Source organism: Drosophila novamexicana, unplaced genomic scaffold (assembly GCF_003285875.2).
Source record: "Drosophila novamexicana strain 15010-1031.04,08,12 unplaced genomic scaffold, DnovRS2.1 tig00000387-arrow-pilon, whole genome shotgun sequence".
In the NCBI taxonomy this organism is placed as follows: Eukaryota; Metazoa; Arthropoda; class Insecta; order Diptera; family Drosophilidae; genus Drosophila; species Drosophila novamexicana.
In genome coordinates, this window is record NW_020824800.1 from 689481 (window position 1) to 692999 (window position 3519).

The 3519-nt window shown below is 40.2% G+C and overlaps 1 protein-coding gene across 1 annotated transcript; it reads right to left on the bottom strand.

Annotated features, from left to right (window-relative positions):
* Window positions 1–1690: 1690 nt before the first annotated feature.
* On the bottom strand, window positions 1691–3033 carry LOC115760250 (fibrinogen- and Ig-binding protein). The gene has a single exon (XM_030701506.1). The coding sequence runs from the start codon at window positions 2971–2973 to the stop codon at window positions 1927–1929; it is 1047 nt and encodes a 348-aa protein (XP_030557366.1). The 5' UTR covers window positions 2974–3033; the 3' UTR covers window positions 1691–1926.
* Window positions 3034–3519: the final 486 nt, after the last annotated feature.

The window sequence follows — 3519 nt, forward strand, 5'->3', positions numbered from 1 at the left end:
AGCTATTATTTGCATATAAAGCCAGCGGCTGTCAGAAGGCTGCTTTAATATTAAGGTTGCAAGTCCAAAAGAATTTTGTTGCTGGTGCGGCTCACGCCTTAAGGTTCAGTTCGAGAACCTGGCTTTCTATATAATTGAACCTAGGTTTTGGTGCGCCGAATTTTCGTATTTACAAAATAAACATTTACAACTTTCGTTCAATGGATGTAACATATGTTCAGTAGGGAAGTCCAGTTCCAGTCCAGCATCGATGTTTTCTCCTAGAGTCTAGAGGGATTTTCCCTTTTTATCTAAGTCGTTTTGGATCTGTTCGCATTTCGCACGTTTTCCCCATTGTCGTTAGCTGCTTTCAAATTGTTTTGTTTGTTGACGAATTTACAATTACAAAAAAGCAAAAAAAAAAAACTGAAATGCGCGTCTACACGTGATTTCACAACAGACACGAATTTCTTGAGTGCTTTGCAAAATAAAAAATCAAATAAAAAATTCTACGAAATTCAAGTCTCACTTTTCCTTAGGAGACCAACTAAAAGAAGTGTTGAAGGACAACAATTTTTGCAAATATATAATTTGGATGTTGCTTCGGTTCATAGAAATAAACATTAACAAATTCGGATTCCTACGGCATACCTAAGGTCCATTAAGTAATAAATAGAAAGGCCTTTTACCCAATGGGTTATATCAGTGTTTCTGATAAATTACGATCGATTACGAAGGATCTGCATTAAGATCGATTAATAGCAAAAACTAAAACGTTATGAAGCTCAGGTTCTCAATAAACTGAATGATTAATAATGATTAATAAGAATGATTAATAAGAATAATTTGTCTTAAAGCCCAGTACCCCGATAATTTTTCCACTTATCTTAAGTCGACTTCTTCGAATCCTCGTGTGATGGCAATGTACCATATGATTTGCCATATTATGTTGTCATATTGACATATAGTCACATATTCGCACTGAATAGTTGGGGAACTATACAACTTACCACTAAAATCAAAGATTAATTTTCGAATGGATGTCAATATTATCAAAGGTCGTTCCAAATACAAATTTAAATTAAATTAAATTAGGCTTATCATTTCTCATATAAGAGTTGCAGGTCGCATATCTATTCGTATTACGTTCTATATGACATGTTAAAATATATGAGATATCGTGTCAGTTATTACCACAAGAGAGAATATGTCATTTATTGCATATTTACATGTATTTAAAGGGAAATTCAACATTTGTGCGCTGTGTAGGGGGTATGTCTTAGTCGAGCGCTCCCAACAGGGCACTTTTACTTGTTTATTTTCACTGGCAAGCTCCCTCCTTGCCTGTCTTCGCTTTGGGGGATTTCCAACTAATTAGCAAGCCACAAAACACGTGATGACTCTCGCTATCGGTTCACAGAGATCAATTCAGCATTCAAAAACTCGATGCATGCGAAATGAAATGACTAGCTCGGAAAGCTCATACCTAGACCAAAACGTACATATATACATGCATATATGCATGTACCTAAATAAACGCCATATCAACTCACACTACACAGACACACCGCATGTGGGGAGGTATTGATATCGTTTTTTTTTCGTTTGGCTTGTCCCTGAAATTGTGCAGCAACCCCGCAGCTTGTTTCCGTTATGGCGTTGTAAGGCGTATCAATTGATTGAATGCGAAACTCTACTATGAATTTATTAACAATTCAAATTTCGATTTCAAAGAAACTGAAAAGGCAGAACAAAAAAAAACAGAGGCCAAACAGTAATACGATATTTATTTGAGTGACAGTTTGGGAGTTACTGTTTGGTCGGTTTCTGTCGCCGCTAAGAATGCACATCAAAGACTGACACCCAGTTGGCGAGCACGCTGCGGTGTGTGTACGTGCTGTCTGTTTATGTCTTCGCTAAGGTATTTGGCTAAGGTTTTCGTTGTGTTTACTTTGTCTCATCTTTATCCGTTTTACACTTCGCTAAATTGTTGTCAGTTTGCTTTTCCTCTGGTTTTTCACCTTTTTCCGTCATATTTAACTCCTTGTTAAACTGCTCACATTTCTCTATAGTTGCTTTGAGTTTGGCCAACTCTTCTGCCGATTTGGCATCTTCTGTTTTGTCTGCCTCCTGGCCGGGCTCTTGCCCCTCTCCGGCCTCAGCTTGCCCTTTCGCTTTCGCTGGCAGCGCGGCTTTATCCACTGCTGCTTTGATCAGTTCCTTGCAGTCGACTGATGCCTTGTTTTCTTGCCCCGTTGGTTCACCTTTATCCTTGCCTAGTTTACCTTCACAGTCGGTTAAGATTTCGGCTATTTTTTGGTCAATTGTCGTTTTGATGTGATCTTCTTCTTTCTGTTTTTCATTCGACGTATTATCTTGAGTTAATTTTGATTTGTTGTCTGATGTCAGGTTCAGATTCTTGTTCTCGCCCGACTTGTTGGACATCTGTAACTCGGCCAACTCCCTCTGCTTCTTCTCTATGGAATCACACCAGGCTTTTAGCTTGACATTCTCAATATCCTTTGCCTGAGCAGCGAGCTGTTCGTCGCACTCAGCCTCTCGCTGCTTAATTGACTCCAAGCTGTCATCAGAGCTGTCTTCTTGTTCATCGGCCTCCGTTATCACCTGGACGCCGCCACCGACGCGACGCTCGTCTCGCACCTCCAGCGACTGATTCTGCAGTACCACAAAGCTGAAGCGATGATAGCCAAAGTATTGGGTATTCTTGTATTCCTTGTTCTTGCCAGCTCCAGGACCAAGCTTTTCTTCCGGATGGCTGAATTGCCGAAAGGCTTCTGGATTTACAAAATCGGACACCTCAATGTCTTCATGATTCACACTTTCGGGCGCATAGCCCTCATCGGGCGGATCCTTGGGCGGACGCGGTGTATTTGAGGGCTTGCTGCTTGATTTTGAGCTTTTCTTCGATTTGTCCTTTGAGGACATGTCGCTCCGAAAGCGTAGCAAAAGCATTGGTCGAATAAGCCGTAACATCTTGTCATATAGGAAAATATTTAGTATTTTCCCCAATCTATATTAGTTAAGAAAACTATCGAAAGATATGGCAAAGTCACCTTTGATTTATGTAGGCGATTGTAGTGGCGCTTGAAGAAAGAACAATTTGTTTGAGTTTAAATAAACAGCCCAAAAATAGGTCTTCTACTATGCTTACCCTGATTAGCAAAGAAAAACTAGTAAGAGGTACTAGTCGGGAGCTCCCGACCAGGGGATACCCTGAACCCTCTTCTTCCAACATCAAATGCATATATATATTCTATTTTAGAAGCTATATGCCAAGTTTGGTGACTCTAGCTCTTATTATTTACCAAAATTGCCCAAAAAACAAGATATCGATATCGATTTTTATCGATTGCTTGGAAACGGAGTAAGTTATTGATTATCGGAAACAAACTCGATCTACGCGGGAGCTAGGAGCACCTACATCTAAAATTTCAGTCACTAGCTCTTATAGGTTCTGAGATCCTTGCGTTCATACATACGGAAGGACGGACGAACGGACGGACGGACGGACGGACGGAC